Raw genomic sequence first — 18,256 nt, forward strand, 5'->3', positions numbered from 1 at the left:
TCAATGGTCGGAATATACTCAGGGAACATAGGTACTCATAGACATGGATAAGGTACAAATCAAGTAAGGAGCTGCATAGTTCTTGATTACTTTTGGATAATAGAGTTTGAAGGCTGAGGCCAATTCTCATTGCAGACAATATCGATAATACATTCTTGATTAACTTAATCTGACCATTTCATCTCACTGTGGCCCAAGTCATGATAACAGCAATGGGCATGACAAACAAGCTTGGACCGAGGAATGCATGACACGCACTTGACTTGACCACCCCGACTTCTCCAAACTTGATCCCTGTATGGATCGCATCGCTGGTCTTATCGCCGTGAAACAACCCGGTGATCATCGCTCTTGGCATAGAGTGCTTGCGCAATGATGTCTGTATGCTGAGACAGCCATCTGGAGCACACATTGTGCCATCTGGACAGCATCCTCCACCGAGGTCTCTGCCACACTGCGTCGTATTAACCGCGCACGCTGCGGGGTGCTCCTCGTCGACGATGCATTCGTCACTCTGAGCGCAGCAGTAAATACCCGAGGGCGAGATACGCGTCTTTGTGTGGTGGCATACTGTTAGCGGCGGGCAATATATGTCCTAAACTAGATAGTCAGTCTCTCTCTCTGCTAGCCTCGAAGCTTGTGTTTGAGGACGAAGATGAAACGTACCGGCTGAGAGAAAGCTTGGCAATCTTGAAGCTGGGCACCACAAACCTGAGAGGGCGGGTGGTAAGGTTCTACTTCTTTGTTCACATTGTTGTCATGAGTCGTCTTGATCAAAACCTGCCCTTGCGCCGAGGCGAGGTTTGTCAGGTTTTCGGACGAGTGATCGTTTGTGGTCTCAAACACGACTATCACGGCGACTATGACCACGACGATGAAGAAGATGGAAAAGGCTACCATCAAGGCATATCGAATCCTGTGGTCGAGGCGATGTTCCGATGTGCCCCATGGAGTTCGGGTGTGTGTTTGGCACTGGTTTCTGTCAACCATTAGGAGCGTTGGGTATAAAGATTGAGGGAGATGGGCTCTAGGATACATAGGACAAGGTTATTTTTCATTATGTGATGAATGATGGTGATGATGGGAGGTTGATGTATTGCGACTTGTGTAAGTGAATCATCTTTACAGGTACATCTACGTAGAAGGCTCCTTCCATAATGTAGACAATCTTTCGGCAGCGCTGGCTTCCAACTTGGACTCTTGACCCGACGTAAGTCAGATAACGAAACGAACAATCTAAGCGTTGTGATCAGTAAAGAGTGCAGACTCATGTAAGCGGGTCTCTTGCTGTAGTAAGCAAGCAAATGGGCTTATAAGTTAGCAATGCCATCCATTATACTGACATCACAATTGGGTACTAACCTGGGTAATTTGTGACATGCAAGACATGAACATGAAACTGATCAGTCCAACAACAATTCACATCATCAGACGACTAGAATAAGAGCCCCCTCATTCTGGCTGAATTGTAGCTTCGGACCGAGTACCATTTGACAGAACAGCCGACGAATATATGGCATGAACCAGTAGTAAGTACTCATAGTAGTTTGAGCCTTAGCTAGGAAGAACCAGGAGCAGATTCTCGTACAGCTAGTCGCGAACAACATTGCCAAGCCATGCCGCCACTGAATTTGCCTGTATTATTTATTCTCTTTTGTTGCGACTTGTGGAAATCAAGCGAAGAAGGTTTTCTTGTGATAAACTTATTCAAATTTGGCGCCCTTGTGAGCAAAGCAGGGTCCTTTCTAGCAAAACAAGACAATGGCTTTTCATGTCATATCCTCCTTATTGTATAAGACGATGAGTGGCTACAATAAAGTTAGGTAGGTTTATTCATTAATTATGCACTGCAACCCACTCAGCCCCAGTCTGAATATATATACAGCTGTAAAATGTAGAGTATACTCTTAATTAGAAATAGTCAAGTATTTTTCCTATTGTGTTAGACCTTCTATAAAGTTAAGTATGATTGTTTAATGAGTGCTCAAAATGCCAAGTTTTTTTTCTGATGAAAAGAGAAGCCGTGATTCGCTGTCAAATTCTGTCAAGGCTTTTTCCTTCCAAAAAGAGTACTAACCACTCCACTCCGACTTCTTCACCAATCAAAACAAACAACTAGTTCTCATATGCCAATCCCCAGCCATTGCATCAAGTCGGTCCAGATAATCACCGGTCCCCCGCGATAAAGATCAAGCCTTGGATCGATAAAAGTACTGGCCTGGCTTCAAGGTAGCTTCCCAAGAAAGAAAAAATAACTGAAAAGAAAAGAAAAATACACGAATAAGCTCTCGGAGACTCGGCGAAATAAACCATCACCATCAAACTCGACTCGGCTCCCGACACTTGTCCTATTCAACCTCGCTCTGTTTTGAAGAGACTTGATCGATTTCTACCGACCCAATTTTCTTCTGTGTATCGATAGAAGAGGGCCGTTTCTGAGGGCAAAATCTTTCCAAGATACAACCATCAACCGCCGCCTCAACGACTACGCCGCCGCGCCGAACAGCACCACGCCACGAGCTGACGTGCTACTACACGATTGAACTGCCCCCAGGCTTTGCTTCCATTGCTTATGCTTTAATAAAGCCGTCATGATGGCTGAGCCTGCCCAGCCTGAGCTCAGCGCGGCCATGTCCCCGACGGGTGCGTAGAAAGCTTCCTGCCATGCTAGACTTGGACGGGACAATCTTTTGCTTTGCCAAACTAAAGCCAAGCCAAACATGCAATGCTGACTGCCGTGACCGTAGGGATCAAGCAAGAGCCCAGCCATGAGGCTGACATCCTCGAGGGTCTTGATCTTGACCTTGAATCCATCATGCAAGCCGCGACCAAGCGGCCCTTTGAAGACCATTCTAACGACGACGATCCGAACAAGCGAGTCAAGTCTGAAACCGAACCTGTCCAACAAAACACGCTCGAACTCGACCAAGGAGCCGAAGAGTCACTAGAAGATGGTCTTGCGCTTCTCGTGCACAATGCGCTCAACAACGCCAATGACTTTATGTTCGACCCCACGACCGACCAGATGGACATTGATGGCATTCCCGATCACCACCTTCCACCGCCTCCTCCGCCATCTTCACCCTCGGTCACCTTCTTTTCCGATCCTCAAAAGTACTTGCGCAAAGCCAGTCGACATGCGCTGGGCAATATGGTAGGTCGCGCGACCGTAGAGATGCCGCAGCGCTTACATAGGTGGGATAGGCACTTTCCGTTCTTTTGTTGTTCTCGCAATCCTTCGACGATTCCATCAAACCGATCCAAGACGCCGATTCGCAACACGCCAAGTCTTTTCACGACCTCCAATCATCTTTTGCGCAAATCAAGCAGATCTATTCTTCGGGCCCCATTCTATCTGCAGACGAGCCAGACCTTCAAGACCACGAATCTCGCACCATTCTCGATCTAGCGAACCTTGCTCAATTCTGCATTTGGCTATTACAAACTGCGCCTTCATACAGCGAAGCTCATCAACATTTCCACGCGATCTTCCGAGGCCAGGTATCCGATCTTGGTTCTGATGCACTCGATCTATACCTCTCTCTCAAGACCCAAGTGGCCATCGATGCGCTTGTTTCAAAAACAACAGAACAATCGAGTGAGCAAGTATTGGAAGAGGCTCTGATCAATGGGATGGAAGATAAGCTGCGCGGACTTCACAATGGGTTCGATCTTACACCTGCTGACACCGAATTCATCACTTCAATCCGATCAAGAAAGACATCGCTTGAAGGCGAGACGTCAACTGAGTCTGGTGGGTATTATTCTCCTCAAAGGAAAGGGCATTTTACTGACAAGCTACAGCGGTTCTACGAGAAAAATACAAGGTGGACGATCTGCTGCGACAGGTTTCAACGTGTGTCAAGACCCGCCTTGCGTTGATGTCGGATCTTGGGTCAAGACTAGGCCATCCTATGCGATCTAGCGAAGAAACTGCCGTTGATCTCTTGGGCGACACAAGCTGCGATCCAACTCTCGACATGGAAGATCTTTCCTCGTTCTTCGAAAAGACAACTTCAGGCCTTGTCCAGGACGCCTTAGCTGGCTTGACCGAGGACGCTACAACGACCGCCAACCCTAATCCCGAACCCAACCCCGAACCCATTCCTGAGCCAGTGCCTGCCGTCGCTGAAACCATCGAACCGGCGCCAACAGCTGAGCCTACCAAGACTCCAGAAAAGGAGCCTTCTTCTACACCTCAGACAAATGGAAAGCCGGACTTGATAACGGATTACAAGGAACTGGAGGCACTGGTGGCTGAGAGTACGTCTAACTATGTCAAGACCACATTACATGGACTGTCGCCCGCTCCATACCAACCTACAGTTCCACAAAGTACTAGTAAGTTTCTAAGCCAGGGATTCTCAGAGATTATAGGCTCACCAGAACGCAGCACAAACATACTTGAACCAACTCCAACAGCAACAGGCTCACAATACATACTACTCGTCATACACACAAAGCGTGCCCGAGCCGCAACCACCACCACCCGAGCCGGGTCACAACTTACCGCCGAACCAAACCTTTCCTAGCGCTATACTATATGACAAAGCTCGACAAGCGGCTCTCTCTAAAAATTCGTCGCATACCAGGAGAGAGGGCCTTCACTCAACACGGCGCCCTTGGACTCAAGAAGAAGAAAAGGCTCTCATGGCGGGTTTGGATATGGTTAAAGGACCGCATTGGAGCCAAATACTGACCTTGTTTGGACAAAACGGCACAATATCAGATATACTTAAAGATCGGACACAAGTGCAACTCAAGGACAAGGCCCGAAATCTCAAGCTGTTCTTCCTCAAGACCAACTCAGAGATGCCATACTATCTCCAAGCAGTTACGGGTGAGCTCAAAACGCGCGCCCCCACGCAGGCGGCCAGGAAAGAGGCCGAAGAACGCGCGAGACTGAGTTCGGAAGAGCAGCGTGCGACGCTCAACGGGATAATGACCCTGGCTGGAGGTCTGCAGAACCCACAGCAGGGGCAAGGACGGGCAGTGGGAACCCCAACCTCAGCTGTCGGCTCGGGAGTTATGACGCCTGCTCAAGCTGCGAGCGCCGCCCAGGCTGCATCTTCACAACAGAGTCAGGCGCACAATCAAGCGACTGCTCACTCATACAACCCAGCTACCTCATCCGGGTATCCACCATCGACGCTGCCGCAGTCCAGACCAAGCATCATGTCACCGCCTCAGCAGTCGCCTCATCAAGCAGCTCGTCCGCAATCTTCTCAAATGTCCATGTCTCCTCAAACACCGCGGTCGCAAGTCCCCCAGCAAAATCATAATGCCATGCATTCTCCCGTCCACGCTCAGGCGGCTGCCCAAATGCGTTCCCACACATCGACGCCCGTCGGCCAGCTGCATCACTCTCCACCGACACAACACACACCAACTACCCAACCCGCGGCCCAGCATCATGCTCACACTCACTACGCGCCCGTTCCACACACTCAGCTCAGTTATCCATCCCCTACCTCTACCAACGCCACACCAGACATGCATTCGCATAATCACGCACCGGCACCGGCGACGCAGATGGACCAGCATATGCACGACAACGCCGCAGAGGCAGCTTTGTTGCAAGGCCTCCAGGCTGCGGTGGCTGAGTCTTTGTAATGCATTGTTACGCGAAGAAAAAATCGCGGAGCAATGTCTGTTTCTTCCTCTCGGTGTTCTTTTCTTTTCAAGCTTATTTTTCATTGAATTCGCGACGAATCAGTTTGCCCTATAGCGAGCCAGGGCAGCTAGGTTGATGCTCATCAGGGTGCACCAAAGGCGCAGTTGGCTATTTTCGTTTCTGCGCAAAAAAAAAAGTTTTGTTCTTTTATAGATCCGAAACGCCTCATAGGCCGATTTTTTATTAAAGGAGAGAGGAGGTTAGAAGAAAACAACAAAGGGGGTGGAAGTCTGACTTGGAATGATACCACGAATAAGGAGTACAATGTGATGGGCACGGAAGGGAAGCGACTGGCGATAGATCATTAAACATCTAATAAACCAGCGTCAACTGTTCGTTTTTTTCTGTGATACACTCGTGACGATGCTTATTTCATATCCAAAGAAGCCTGGTACGCCAGAAATCCCGGGCTATTATGCTAGCTAGGACTGTCTCGGGGAGCTTGTTTATGGTTATATTTAGCCGAACCTCGGGTTCTTCTTCTTAATGGTTCGTTACTTAATGCATCGTGCCGTTGCCCTGTAGCGAACGGTAACATTTTCAACCCGGGTGGCCCATGATTTCGAGGTCGCACTTGTGAGACGTATCATTGATGTTTCAATAGTAGAGCCGCAGGCGCAGTAGACAAATGTATAAAGCTGTAAATATAGCTATAATCATCTCGTAAACTAGTTCTATCATGATAGCCTGTTCTCTCAAAAGCGTTGAGAAGTATAATATTCAGCAAACATGTTCAGTCCTCAGTATCGGAAAAGAGGCATTCGCGAGACGACCTGCGCGGCAACAGGGACTATATGTCGCAACACTACGACTAATCTCAGGATCGATGACCATACATTTCAATCGCTATATTGCCAGTTCCATGCCTGTAGACAGATCGAAGCAGGCCGAGCATGCGCAGTCGCGAAACCACCAAGTGCTATAGTGTGCAGTCAACGTATGTTGAGTACCACGTCTTTAACCATCGAGATGGCTAATATTTGAGCAGATAGTCGATGCCAGGCTGTCGATAACGGGATGGGATGTGCCCTAGACGTCAAGGACGGGAATGCGGCCATGCATAAATACTGTATGCAGCTCCGTAAGCTGAACTTCGTTGGTATCACCCATGCGGAACTAACTGCAAGCTACAGATTTATGCGGATTTCCGGAATGCGAGAACGAAAGATCAAAACGAAATGAGCAATACATACCATTCTGTGTTGATCACCGATGCGAACAGGACAACTGTCGTAACTACAAAGACGTTGGAATATTTTGTAGGTCTCACACTTGTGACGACCAATACTGTGTGGCCTTCGCTCCAGGTATTGACTTGGATGACCCGCAGAGGTTCTGCGACCGTCATCGTCAATGCGAAAAACCTCAGTGCCCACGTCTCTGTCATACCCGTGATAACGGTCAACCCTCGCCATTCTGTGGCGCACATTATTGTCAGGCACCTGACTGCGAAGACGGTCGTGAAGCAGGGTTGTTCTGCCCCGCGCACACTTGTGCTGAACTAGGTTGTCTGAAGGGTAGGGAATCTTTCAAGACTGAGTACTGCAAAAGTCACAAGTGCAAGACAAAACACTGCCGGCTGAGGAGATTGGACAGTGGTTATTGTCCATACCATGAGTGCGTGTATGATGGTTGTGGAGCTGAGGTGGTGGAGGGCCGACTTTGCGAAGCCCACCGACGGCGCATGAAGTCGAGCTTTGGAAGAAGGCTTTCAACTCAAGGGATGGGATACGCTATGCATGGAGATGGTGAGTTTCCGTGATCCATCCAGATCTCGAACCGTTGGTTCAATGCTAAAAGATAGTAGACCTCCTTGATCCATGCCCAGGCATCAATGACAGAAGAGGATGTGGCCGAAGAGTTGAACATGGCAATCAGTTCTGTCAACACCATATGTGTCAGATCCACAATTGCCAGGCTCCAAGGACTAGATCATCCGACTTCTGCATCGATCACGGGTGCCCTGCAGTGGGATGTCATGAACCCAGGCAGATACAACCCCAAGAGTGGCTTCGAGGCGACACCGAAGGGGTGTTCTGTGAAGAGCATGCTTGTAGCCATGTTGGTTGTCAAAACCAAAACGCTGAAGATTCAAATCGATGCCTGCGGCACGGAGGAGGCCACGTGCCAAGATTTGGACCAAGGATGGACCAAGAAGATGAGAGGCTAAGTCGAGTTTTTCGAACCGATGCGAGGAATCCAAATGGCTACCGACGTAATGGGCGAGATGGCCAAAGACAACTCGGCTGGGCCGAAGTTAGGGATAGAGATCCCTGGGCAGCATGGGGCATGGCGATGTAATCCGAGCCGGATTATCAAAAAGTGTAAAAGAGATGGTAAATCAGCCTTTCCAACCAAGCCACACTCGCGTCATTGGGGGCCGACTGCTTACTTGACTAAAAAGACAAGATGGTGTCGTTGCTAGGCAGATCTGAAGCCGTAAATCGAGGTTATTCCCAAAAGACGAGGTGGGGTCTGTCATGTTGAGTGTGGCTTGGAAGGCGGACCTGGGCCGAGCCGGGAAGAAAGATAAAGAGCTTACATTCGGGTTCTGCAAGGGCCAGGGCAAGTGCAAGGGGTCCCGTGGTGGCGATTTCTGTTTTTGAAAGTGATGGTGTTGAGTGAGGGAAGGAAGGAGGCCGCTTGAGCAAGCCATGATGTACCTGTCATGCGGCTAGTGGGCAGTACGTTTTGGTTCCAACACTGTGCATATAACTGTAAAATATGTGCTATGTACAGTGCTAATATACGTCATGCACAGCCTCGGGTCGCTTGACATGACCCAACCCACGCGATGTCCCGCTCTGGCTCATCAGGGACGAACACCTGCCAGCATGCACGTCACTCAGCTAAAAAGGCAAGGTAATGCACGACACATGGCAACTTCCATCTTTAATAGGTGCAAATTCAATTAGTAAAGTAGCATCTACCCGTCATCCAAATCTATTAGCCGCAGCCGCCAGGGTCTTTTCTTTTGCTGATCTTCTTTGACGCGCTTGGACATGTCGTACCTGCATGGATTTGCTCCTAATCTTGGCCTATCACTATGAACAGAATTTATCAACGACAAAGAATAACGCAAAAAGCATTAGCCAAGTTAAAGCCATATAATTATTTAATTTTACAGTATTATTGTATTCATTTTATTCATACGCTTTATGCCTCCACTCTTACTCTTTGTCTGCCTGCTCAGCACATACTCTGTAAATGACCACCCATCTATGAGACACAAACCCATACATCATGACCACGCGCCACTCTGAAGACTCAAGTTATACTGATTTTATTTTCAACCGCACTAGATATACTCCAAAGTACCATAATTCAACCCTTCTTCCCATCCTGTAATTACCCTGCCACAATCTCTCAACTAACCAACCAAGTCCTACCATCTAAACCGAGACACTCACTTACACTTTCTCCTATCATCTGCCCCTATAAGCCACGACAACTCCAGCATGATTCTATTCCATTCTATTTTAGAGTACGCGTGCTGCCAAAGTGGAACACTTCGAGTCCGAGCCTTGGAGAGTGCTTATAAAAGAAACACCACATCAATGCGGCTTGGACATAATTCCCTTGTTCAAACACCTCTGACCTTCTTTGATCACCTGCATTAGTCCAACTGTCTCTTTCAAACAGTCATTCTTTATCCGTAGGACCTCTTTTCAAGACAATTATAGGTCACTTGTTGAAACTCGACAAGACTCGTTTATAAGTCCCGAGTCCTAGACACTTTCTTTATATCTATCGCCGCCTGCCCAACTCTCTTGCTTATATCCGTATCAACTACCCACTTCTAACACTGACGAAACTCTCGACTACATCGAATACAAGAGACAAGCACTACGAAACTAAACAGCAACCTCAAGTCAACTCAACATGTCTCGACGCTGCTACGTTGAGACCAGTCCTGATGGCCGTCCACAGCTCGTGACCATCAAGCGCTCACGATCCTATCATCACACTCATCGACACCAATGCGACTACTACAAAGTCAGTCGCGAAGAATGGAAGACTCTTATCCGCCAGAACGAACTCCTCGACGAGGCGAATCAAGCCTACGCAGCACAAAACGAAACTCTTCGATCAAGACTCCATGCTTCCGAGGCCGAGACTCATCGCCTCTGCCACGTCGTTATACCGGCTCTCAACGACCAGGTTGCTAAGCTCTCACGAGAGAATGAATGCCTTCGCCGTGCCGCAGAGAAGCCGTGCGACCCTCCTGTTCATATACTTCCTATCTCTACTCACAACCATAGCGAGCTCGAGAGGCTTCGTGAAAAGGTGTGCAAGCTTGAGAAGGAGAACAAGGCGCTTAGAGACGACAATGGCGATCTTCGCTTCAGACTGCGTGAGCTGTCCAAGCAGGTCGACCAGAGTCTCAGCCGCAGGGTCGCGGAATTGACCAAGCAGATTGAGTACTGGACCAACCAATCCGGCTTCTGGAAGAAGAAATACGACGAACTACGGGAGAGACATCTGGGCCTGATTACAATCGTCGAGTCCAAGACGGAAAAGACAGAGTACTACGATGACGTTCTGAAGCGGCGGCGAGTCTGTTAAGCTTGAGCTTAATTTTCTTTTTTGAGCCACTAAGCGTTTGAGATTTATTTCTTTGGCTGGGCAGCATGATATTATTGGAATAGAACAATGAATAAGGCCCAGACTGATGCCTTATTTCCGCCTTTGTTGACACAGCCACCAGCTGGCATTATTCCCTTACACCCGCCCCTTCTTTCAGCATGATCTTCTTCCTTTGTCTTCAAGGTAAGAAATAACAATCTTTGACATCATGCAATGGCTCATTAAAAATCCACAGTTGATACCCATTTATGCATGGAGGTGGTGTCTCGGATGTCACCCAAGACTCTACAACCCATGTTCTATACTGTTTTTTTTTGTTCCGGCTTGCACATATTTGGAGGTAACGTCAAGGCTTTAAGAGCGATCTGTGGGGATTTTGATAGTACGTATGGGCATTCTAGTGGTCGAACAAATTGAACATCCCACTTACCTGTGGTCCCTCAATAATTATATCAAGAGAGTCTCATGAAACGAGAAATTGCCTGCTGCCATGTGTTAACAACTGTGTGTAAGTTACCGCGTGACGTATGAAATTTTATTGCAACCAGTATGAGATACCAGTCATGCGCGTGCATATGATTGACGTTAGGGTAGTATTCAAATATAATGTCTTGAAAATACGGTATGGTGGCCACCTCGAACCCCATACAACCAAGCCAGAAACACCGAACTGTCGCTGCAGACTTGTAAAGTTTTTAGCTAGGTACTGGAAAGCAGAGGAACAATATGGATTCTGCTTATCTGAGAATTGTGCACTGCCTTGCCATAAAGTGGCATGATGGCAGTGTGCTTGAGCCGCAATAATCTCACGCTTTATCGAGTTGAGTTGGCATTGCTGAAATCTGCAGATGCACGCTGGTGCCTTGCGTTCCCGGGCGAACTGTCCAAACGTCTATACATTACTGATATGTATGAGCCAGATCTACGCAATGCAACACGACGTCCCGTGGTTTCGCGCATCTTTACCCGAAACCCGTGGGGCATGTTCAAGATAACGACGTGAGAAGGAGGGGCCAGCGAGGCAGCCAAGGAGGATGGATACTGACTGAATGACCAATAGAGGCGGCCTCAAAACTGGAAAAAGGCGCAAGGCATTGGGAAGAAAGGTCCTATTCTAGGCAGAAGGGGACTTTGGGGACATGAGGATTGGTTGCTTGGTTTAAGTGGGAAAGGACGACAAGGATATAGGCTCTGGGGGCCGGCCAGAAATGCATGGAACCGGTGGAGGTGCTGCGTTTGAGACCACGGATGCAGAAGGGCAGTGCCTTGATCCACGAAGTAACCATTTGAGGGATGAGGGTGTGGTAAAAAAAGGTAAAAAAGCTGCACACCGAGCTGCGATCAGACCTTGAGGGACCATCCCAGGCTGTGGAGTAGACGGGAGGGAGCCGTAGTGGTGGTATTGTGACGGATGTGGATGAGAACGAGCATGACATGAAAGCTGCCAAGAGGTGTGAGTACGGAAGCGGGTGACCACTGCGAAGAGGTTGCGAAGTCTAGGACCAAGGTTGCCTGGGGTACTCGGTGTTAGCACATGACTGTGTTAACAAGTATTGTCCTATTGACTCACACGGAGGGCCTCAGAAAGGAACTCGACGCGCTTATCGAAACAGGCTGTGCACATAAATAGCAGTTTTCTGATCAATGAAATTGTCAGAATGGCATTTCATCAGTTCAAGGTTGCGTGTCAAAGAAAAAAAGTCGATGACAAAATGCCATACAATTGTGACAAAACGTTGCCAGCGGGTAGATCCGCAGTTTAATTAGTGACAGAATGGCAACGTTTACTTTCCGCCTTGGGAAATAATATAGAACATTAACTATCGTCCGTGATATTCCCGCCAGCAATTTAGCGACCGTTGGGCGAAACGTGGAGTGGAGGGTGGAGGCGGGAGCGTCCCGTTGCCCATGCTGCCGGGTTAGTACGTATTGGTTGGGGTTGGGGCTGAAGACCTCTGCAGTCGGTACACAAACTTCCAGACCCGAAATTGGTCAACAAAGGACAAAATCAGGGGGTGGCCGACCGAAACGCACGCAATAAAGTATAGAGCTAGGGCTGGAAACGTGGTGACTGGGGCCATCTTGGCATGGAATGCGGGAATGCAAGGAGAGCCATGATAATGACGGAGCTCATCTCTTCCAAATCCACAACAACTCAAACAATCAAGCCATTAAATGCCAACAGGAACCCAGCGGGAACCCAGCTAGACCGAGGCCACCTCATAGCCGGTAGCAAAAGGGGGGGCAGTCGATGAGTTCAATGGCTGCGGCCCCAGTAGAACATTAAACACTCCATTCCGGCAGAGTCAGAATTTTCTAAAGCGCCCCATTTTGTTTGACAAGCGGGAAGGGAAGGAAGCCCAAGCGTTTAAGTTATCAAGCCCAGGAGCGGGAGGCCCTCCCGGCGGATATCCCCCGGTCCGGGTCTAGGCGACCGGCGGACGGGCTGATGGCTCCTTGAGTGCTGAAGCATGGATCTTGGCCTGAATTGAGCTTTCTCTCCACAAAAAAAAAGCCCATTTCAACTCGGACGAGGTTTATAGCGGTTTCTTACAAAGTATAAGCATCGCGATATCCAGAGTACCTGGTATAAGGTGAATCATTTCCACTATACGCGATGCGCATGATATCTTGTAATGATGCAGCGCACATCATGGGCGACCAACAGAAGCTCTGCTGTCACTCATCTGCTCCCGTATGCAAGAAAGACGAACAGAAAAGGTTGGAAGACCAGAGACAGCAGAGCAAGGGGTTTCACACATACACAGAGTCAATCGATTTCCTGGCTGCGGACGGGAGTTGAAGGTGCATGCGCGCATGTGCGCAGCTGCGAAATACAACTCTCTAATGTGCCGAATAACTTGCATTGATGACAAGGGTAATGGCGCAAAAAGAACCAACGATACGGCGAGACTTCCATGTCGAGTGAATCCTTCTTTCCCACCAACCCGATGAGTCACTCTCTCAAGTCTCCGTTCAAAACGGACTCTTCTGGGTGATTTGTGGGCGGCGGCGGCGCTTCAGGGGCGGCGTAAGAATTAACTTGGTCGCTGAGATGGCGGTGTCCGCACCGGTGACAATACTTAGCCACGAGGCGGCATGAAGCGGAGTCAGCCAGCAGACGGTCAACAACGCGCCTTTTTCTCGACTCTTGGTGAACGCTGAGGGTTGGCGAACGATTTGCGCAAAAAGGTATGGATTTTGAATCAAATTTCCCATTCTTCTTGGAAGGAGGGTAGGTTGCGGGACAAAGTGCAACATGTTCGTGGATATCATGACAATCAACGGAGCCAAACTGGCTGTTTCCTGAACCCCTGTCTGTCATCCGGGGTGTCTGGAAGGTGGGTGACTGGGGGTGGCTTTCGAGGATGGTGATGGTGTCAGTGTTAGCAAGAATTGCTCCAAGCCTCCTCTTGTCTCTCGTGTCTCTCACATTGCTTTTCTTTTTGTATGTAATTACCGTGGTTCCCTCTGCTCTTGCTAGGTTACGGCGTAGCACAGCCTTAGCAGAGTCAATATTATGGTACCCCTTTTGCGGAAGTTGAGGGATTCAGGAATTATCGCTCAGACAAAGGACCCGGGGCGTTGTGCGTAGTGAGGACAGAGCGCAAAAAGACCAGGACCGCGCCGGCAAAGAAATACCAAGACCCCGGCTTTGGCAGGGGTTTAACGTTTGGAGGTGTGGGCAAAGTGGGCATTGGGCTCTGGTCGACTCCCCTTGGGCACTGAACTTTGGTTTCGGTCCCTGATGTTGGCGTCACAACGCTCTTGCTCTTCGACTTTGCGCATACCACACTGGCGGATTTAATGTGCTGAGAGAGGATCCAAGGGTGTCTGAAAGCGCAAATGCGAGTCTGAGTGTGTGCGCCAGGCCCAGTTTCCATTTACCATGTCTCTGATGTTCCAATCACGAGGTTGCAAAAAAGAAACCTCACACCCTCAACTCCCTTTAATTCTTGCGGTTTAGGCAGGGGCTGATGCAGCTTTGTGCTGAGATTTGTGGTGAGAAATAAGAAGATGCAGAGGAAAAGAGTGCCTGTCTGCCTATTATTACCTCTCCCCCAAACCGGGGGTGTGCGTGCGTGCGTGCGTGCGTGCGCATAGGTTTGTTTACAGGATGTAGGTAGGATTGGAAGTTCTCCCCCCTTCTTGTGCATCCGTCTCTCTCCGCGTTTGCGACCGACTCTGCATAGACGTACAGGAAGGACTTTACCGCATTCTGTTGAATGGGAATAGGCAGCGAACGGTTGATTCTCTATCTGCATTTTGTCGTCATTTATCCGTCTTGAGCATAGAGTAGAGGGGACTGGGCTGCGTGTGTAAGACGATAGGTAGATGCTCTCTGCTACAGGCAGGCAGGTGGAATACACAGTAAGTACAGCCTCAGAGCAGGCACAAGGCATATTTCCTACTTCCTATCGCAAAGCATGTGCCTTTCGGAAGGAGCACCTCGTTCAACTCAATTTCCCTCCATATGTATCCCCTGCTTAATAGGACTTTTTACCTGCCTTGCTTTGTTTTAGGCCTGGCCCTTTCTTCCATTATTGCGCCCCCCTCCCATCGCCCACCCCCCATTCCAGACGCCTCAGACATGGGCTGGAGTGTAGGCAGGCCTTTCTTTTCTTAATTTTCCCTCCCACACCCGAGTTTGACAAAACCCATATCAACCCGAATATTCTACTTTTTTCCCTCGTCTGCCTGCACCCAAACCTATCTCCCTTCTCACCACACACAGGTGTATTTCGACCTTTTATACTCGATTATCCTACCGTACTCTGTTTCTGTTCTGTATTATATTACAGAAAGAAATCATATCGTCCTGTTTTACTTTGTTGGTAAAGCAATAGTTGTTGTTAACAACTGTCCAACCCGAGTTTAACATAAACTCACCGTCAACTTTCTAAACCGACGTCACTTTTTTTGCCTTTGTGGCCCCAAACCTTCCGCTACCGCTCCCGTTACAGCCCCTACAGTAGAGTGCTCTCCGCCAAAAGTCGCCCGCGCTCTTTTATCCGCCTGCCAGACCATTTACACCGCTGGTCGTTGGGCAGAGCTGCACCGCAGCGAAACAGAGTTAACGTCGAAAAATCGCAAATAATCGCAACATCGAGACGACGTCGGCGTCGTTCTTCTCCTCTTCTCTATTTTCTCTTTTTGTTGTGTAGGCGATCGTAAATAATACAAACCGACGCCATGCCTTTGCACCAGCGCACCTCTGCTAGCCCTACCAAGAGGAGCAGCTCCTCTGTCAGGAGCTCATCCTCGGTTAGAAGCACTACATCTTCATCCTCCTCCTCTAATAATAAGTCAAGGGCCTTGACTGGTACGTTCAATGGCTGCTACTTGCTTCATTTGTTCCCTTCGACTAACGTGAAGCCACCTTCAATAGTTCAAGACCATGATTACGAATATCAATTCGATATGGAATCCGAGCTCCGCGATGATCTCCAAAAGGCAAACACAGAACTTAACAAGGCCAATGCCGAAAACGATAAACTCAGCGATCAGAACGACAAGCTCAAGGCCACCATTGAGCAGCTTACCCGCAAGCTGAACGAGTCCAAGACGTCACTCGAAGAAACCACTCGCAAGCTGAACGAGTCCACCATCTCATGCCGTGAACTCAAGGCCCAAGTTGAGGGTGCCCGATCCGAGGCTGATGTCCTCCGAGAAGACAACCGTCGCCTCAACAACGACTTCGAGGAACTCAAGGGTGACAAGCGCCGCCTCAACAGCGAGTGCGACGAACTCAAGGAGGTAAAGGAATCTCTTGAAAAGGATAATGAGCGCGTCAAGTTCGAGCATCACGACCTCGAGCAGCGCTTCATCGGCCTCCAGGCCAAGCATGAGAACCTCACCATGCGCCACAACGCTGTGAGTAGCCAGGTTACCTCGTCTGCCCTGACAAGCCCCATGACGAGCCCCATGCCGAGCCCCCTTCCTGCCCCTCTCCCCGAGGCTCGCAAGAACCCTTCTCGTCCTTCTAGCAAGGCCTCAAGCAAGGCTTCCAGCAAGGTTTCCAGCAAGTCTGTAACCAAGCGAGAGCCCCGTGAGGACCGCCACCGTGAACAGGAGGATCGCCACCAGTCTGAACGTGAAGAGAACCCTCGTGATGAGCAACCTCGTGAGCGCCGCCATCGTGAGGATCGCGAACGTCGTACCCACGACCGCGACGATCGAGGTCGTCAGCGCAGCGAAAAGCCCAAGGACAAGGACAGATTTGAGGCCAAGGAACGCTTGTCGAAGCGGTTTGATGAGCGACCCTCCGTGGCACCTCGTCAGACCAGCTTCATCGAGCCATGGGGTCCCGGAGGTTGGTCTCCTCGCTATGAAGCTCCCCCCAGCGACCTTGACGCTTACGGTCAAATGACATTAGGACGCAAGGCTGCCAGTGTTGTGTCTAGCGGGGCGTACTCCAATGTCCCTCGCACGACCAGCATTGTCAATGGTCACTTCAGCAGTGACAGCAGCGCATACGATGATGAGCGGTATGAGGATGGTTCTTACCATCCCTACCCCATCCCCAACTAATTATCGTTTGGTCTTGTTTGATCTGCCGTCCTGAGTACTGCTCAGAAGAACGGGGCACAGATCAAAACAAGATGCTCATGAGAACCTTGTTGTGGTTCACATGCGCACACTCCCTCCTTGAGACACCCCCTCGAGGAGTGAGATTTCAGTAGGTAGGGCTTTGCATGAAGCTCCACCTTGTATATCTACCAATTGTTCCCGATGATCGAATTGGGCCAGGCCACCTTCTTATTATGACTCAATCTCAACGGTGAGACTTCGCATCTGGGCCTAGTCTATCACCATTCCCCCGCATGGGTCGGTTCACCGTCACTGGCCGAGGTGTATAAAACCCCACCAGGTTATCAGTCTCGCCCGCAGCATTCCAATCTAGATTCGCATTGTTTTTTCTCTGTTGGTTTTTGCAGCTATACACAGACCCCAATCGAGTTGATCGGGATCTCTGCTTTTCCTATCATACGTTTACATCATCGCTATGAAGCTCTACCCTTCCATTTCCGAGGACCTGGCCGCCTGGGTGCAGCAGCAGCCTGTCTTCTTTACCGGCTCAGCTCCTACCCATGGCTCTCATATCAACGTCTCTCCCAAGGGCCTCACAGACTCGCACTTCGCCATCCTGGGGCCCAACCAGTGTGCCTACATCGACCGCACTGGCTCTGGGTGTGAGACTATTGCCCATTCATATGATAACGGCCGCCTGTGTTTAATGTTTATGAGTTTCGGCCCCGCACCTCGAATTGTTCGTTTCTTCTGTCGGTCCAAAATTGTTGAATGGGATGACCCAGCCTTCCCCGATTTGGTCCGACGCATCTCCAAGGGAAAACGATCTACATTCGACGGTGCCAGGGCCGTCATTGTGGCGGATGTGTTTGAAGCCCAGACAAGCTGCGGCTTTGGTGTTCCCCGGGTGAAGAGGGGTATTTATGCACCCGACGAGACCTTAAAGGGCTTGTCTCTCGATCAAGTCCTTCAAGAGGGTGTGGATGGTGAAGTCAATGAACTAGCTGTGTTTGAGGCGCGGCCCACCATGGATATGTGGGTGGGAAAGCGAGTTGAAAATAATACGTTGTTGGACTATCACAAGGAAACCAATGTGCTGAGCATGGACGGTTTACCTGGTCTCAAAGCCGCTCGCCGGAGCGTGGGAGAGACGTTGTGGTTTACAGACGCAAAAGCACATGTCAAGAAGGTTTTGGTTCAAAGCGAAGCGGTTGCAGTTGGATTTGTTCTAGCAGTGTTGTTGTACGCTGTCATGGTTTTTATGGGAGCGATTTCAGCGACATAGCCAAGATTTAGGCTTGAAGGGTTATAGGAACGGCGCAATCGTGGTTTTTTGTTTTTGTTTTTATTCTTGTTTTGTTTTGGATACCAAAAAGTACAGTGTTGTTTGGATTTCAAAAGGTTTCCCTTGAAAGGGATTGGATTTCTTTTCACTGTTATTTTATCTTCTCTTCTCTTCCGATT

General features: G+C 49.4%; 6 protein-coding genes across 6 annotated transcripts, besides 3 other annotated features; 5 read left to right on the top strand and 1 right to left on the bottom strand.

Moving 5' to 3' along the window:
- Positions 1 to 178: 178 nt before the first annotated feature.
- On the bottom strand, positions 179 to 990 carry FPSE_08495 (uncharacterized protein; the record flags this gene model as incomplete). The annotated part of the gene is made up of 2 exons (XM_009261613.1): positions 179 to 595; positions 667 to 990. The coding sequence occupies 2 exons, from the start codon at positions 988 to 990 to the stop codon at positions 179 to 181; spliced, it is 741 nt and encodes a 246-aa protein (XP_009259888.1).
- Positions 991 to 2,594: 1,604 nt separating this feature from the next.
- On the top strand, positions 2,595 to 5,613 carry FPSE_08494 (uncharacterized protein; the record flags this gene model as incomplete). Its single annotated transcript, XM_009261612.1, has 5 exons — positions 2,595 to 2,643; positions 2,748 to 3,154; positions 3,205 to 3,754; positions 3,805 to 4,341; positions 4,394 to 5,613. 5 exons carry the CDS (start codon positions 2,595 to 2,597, stop codon positions 5,611 to 5,613), a joined length of 2,763 nt encoding a protein of 920 aa, XP_009259887.1.
- Positions 5,614 to 6,403: 790 nt separating this feature from the next.
- Positions 6,404 to 7,844, top strand: FPSE_08493 (uncharacterized protein; the record flags this gene model as incomplete). The annotated part of the gene is made up of 5 exons (XM_009261611.1): positions 6,404 to 6,611; positions 6,663 to 6,755; positions 6,808 to 6,933; positions 6,982 to 7,422; positions 7,516 to 7,844. 5 exons carry the CDS (start codon positions 6,404 to 6,406, stop codon positions 7,842 to 7,844), a joined length of 1,197 nt encoding a protein of 398 aa, XP_009259886.1.
- A 1,712-nt stretch (positions 7,845 to 9,556) lies between these two features.
- FPSE_08492 (uncharacterized protein) lies at positions 9,557 to 10,240 on the top strand (the record flags this gene model as incomplete). Its single annotated transcript, XM_009261610.1, has 1 exon — positions 9,557 to 10,240. One exon carries the CDS (start codon positions 9,557 to 9,559, stop codon positions 10,238 to 10,240), a length of 684 nt encoding a protein of 227 aa, XP_009259885.1.
- A 4,095-nt stretch (positions 10,241 to 14,335) lies between these two features.
- Positions 14,336 to 14,360: a microsatellite.
- A 1,094-nt stretch (positions 14,361 to 15,454) lies between these two features.
- On the top strand, positions 15,455 to 16,792 carry FPSE_08491 (uncharacterized protein; the record flags this gene model as incomplete). Its single annotated transcript, XM_009261609.1, has 2 exons — positions 15,455 to 15,584; positions 15,651 to 16,792. The coding sequence occupies 2 exons, from the start codon at positions 15,455 to 15,457 to the stop codon at positions 16,790 to 16,792; spliced, it is 1,272 nt and encodes a 423-aa protein (XP_009259884.1).
- A 475-nt stretch (positions 16,793 to 17,267) lies between these two features.
- On the top strand, positions 17,268 to 18,077 carry FPSE_08490 (uncharacterized protein; the record flags this gene model as incomplete). The annotated part of the gene is made up of 1 exon (XM_009261608.1): positions 17,268 to 18,077. The coding sequence occupies one exon, from the start codon at positions 17,268 to 17,270 to the stop codon at positions 18,075 to 18,077; it is 810 nt and encodes a 269-aa protein (XP_009259883.1).
- A 45-nt stretch (positions 18,078 to 18,122) lies between these two features.
- Positions 18,123 to 18,155: a microsatellite.
- Positions 18,156 to 18,215: 60 nt separating this feature from the next.
- Positions 18,216 to 18,256: part of a repeat region that runs on past the window's edge.

The sequence above is a fragment of the Fusarium pseudograminearum genome, chromosome 1 (assembly GCF_000303195.2).
Source record: "Fusarium pseudograminearum CS3096 chromosome 1, whole genome shotgun sequence".
Classification (NCBI taxonomy): domain Eukaryota; kingdom Fungi; phylum Ascomycota; class Sordariomycetes; order Hypocreales; family Nectriaceae; genus Fusarium; species Fusarium pseudograminearum.